A 1,821-nucleotide genomic window follows, 5' to 3' on the forward strand; every position below is an offset into this window, starting at 1 on the left:
ATACGATTACGTTTAAGAATGAATTTCTCCGTGGATTGTAATTGGCAGTAATCGCAACAACTTCCTCAATCGTTCGCGGACAGGTGCATTTCCTAGACGTCGTTACGATTATCGAGAGCGGCGAGGGGGAGCGATTAAACGAATAAGAACTTATGGCAATAGGGAAGTAGAGAGCATTGCGCGTTTCTTATAATGCCTAGTAAAACGCCCCGTTGAAAGATCATCCTGCCGATCCTAGATCGGTCCCGCGAATTTAACGATTCAGTCCTCCTTCCCCGGACAAAGTACACTGTAACTACGTCGTAACCGGTATTTTCATCGACATAGTTAATTACAATGTGCATGTCCGCCCGTTCGACAAATAGACTTGCCGCCGAGCGGCAAGTATCATCTGGCTGAAATACGGGAGACGAAGATCGCTCGCACGAAGAACCCTCAGAAAATAGCCGCGCACGCGATGTTTCAATTGGAGGGAGCACCAGTTGCAATTTTTCTCAAAGGCGCAACGGAAGTTGATCCCTTACAATTACCTGCGCAACGTTTTTTTTGCAAAAGTATTTATGGGGGCGGTCCCACAACCTTTCAAATAATATTTGAAGAATTAAAAATATTTAAAAAGAGAAAATTTTAAAAAAATGCTACTTACGAGTTAGAGGTAGAGCGTGCCGACACGTCGCGGTGCTACGACAGTACAGCCAAGACGTGGCCCACATTTAGTTGGTGGCAGCGGTGCATCGTGACAGGCGGCGGAGTTTCCGGTCTCGTGCAACCAAGACCGCTTCCACCTCGTAGCTCCCAGACTAAATTTGTCAGCGAACGTGGTCTGCTTAAACGCCTCGATCTATTTTACCAAATGACATAAAAAAAAAACATGATAAATCCTGGCCACGAATATCAACACATGTCATTCTGATAACTAATAATTAAAGGCATATAAATATTTTATCTGTATGTGTATGTATAATATAAATAATATATGTATATTATATATAATATATGTGTGTATATTATTAACATATATATGTTATAAAAAATAATTATTTATAATAATAATCCATTAATAAACAATTTTTCAAAAAATATACCATTGCTTCTTTAAATAACGTTTTAATAATCAACAATAAATGTACAAAACATAATGAACAATAAATAAAAAAAAAGTAAATAATTTATTCGATTGTGCTTTTTCTACTTAATGTTATTTTATTTAATTAATCTTTTTTAATAGAAAATTAAAGAAGATGCCTTTATATGTGTGTATAATATGATTGCACAAAAAGAGAGGTAAAAATTAAAGATTGCTTCTTCAAAGTTAACTAATAAATCTAACAAATACATTTCGACAATTTATCGACGTACCTTTTTTCTGGCAATTTGGCACCCGCGCCGGAATCTCCCGACGTTCTTCCGCCCGAGTGGCTTGAGTCCAGCGTGCCGTCGAGCTCCATCGCCTGCTGAAGATTCGTCAGACTTTTGTAGCGTATATTGAAGAGCGGCGAACCGCCCTTGTAACCCGGCGGCGTTTCCTTCAACGGCGACGCGCTCTTCTGCCTCATTAGCGGACGTCCACGCTGAGTGCCGCTGTTCTTCACGTAGAGCTTCGCCAGGGGCGGCTTCTCCACCCGCGGCTGCGGCGCCTCCTTGACCGCGCGCCTCGTCCGTTTCTCCGCCTGGATCTTCTTCGTCGGTATCGTCTCGATCGGCGGCGGTTCTGGTCGATCGTCGAGCAATGGCGCGATCGTTACCGTGACCGGTGTCAACGGCGGAGTCGAGCCACCTTGACCCGTGGCGATGAGAGGACTCTCGTATGGCGACCTGACG

The 1,821-nt window shown here is 42.9% G+C and overlaps 1 protein-coding gene across 1 annotated transcript in view; it reads right to left on the bottom strand.

Moving 5' to 3' along the window:
• Positions 1-649: 649 nt before the first annotated feature.
• Positions 650-1,821, bottom strand: part of LOC115241372 — a 2,540-nt gene continuing 1,368 nt past the window's right edge. The window contains 3 exon segments of the mRNA XM_029817103.1: positions 650-735; positions 738-841; positions 1,360-1,821. Of these exon segments, the coding sequence (XP_029672963.1) occupies positions 650-735; positions 738-841; positions 1,360-1,821 (652 nt within the window).

Source organism: Formica exsecta, unplaced genomic scaffold (genome assembly GCF_003651465.1).
Source record: "Formica exsecta isolate Colony F162 unplaced genomic scaffold, ASM365146v1 scaffold48, whole genome shotgun sequence".
Classification (NCBI taxonomy): domain Eukaryota; kingdom Metazoa; phylum Arthropoda; class Insecta; order Hymenoptera; family Formicidae; genus Formica; species Formica exsecta.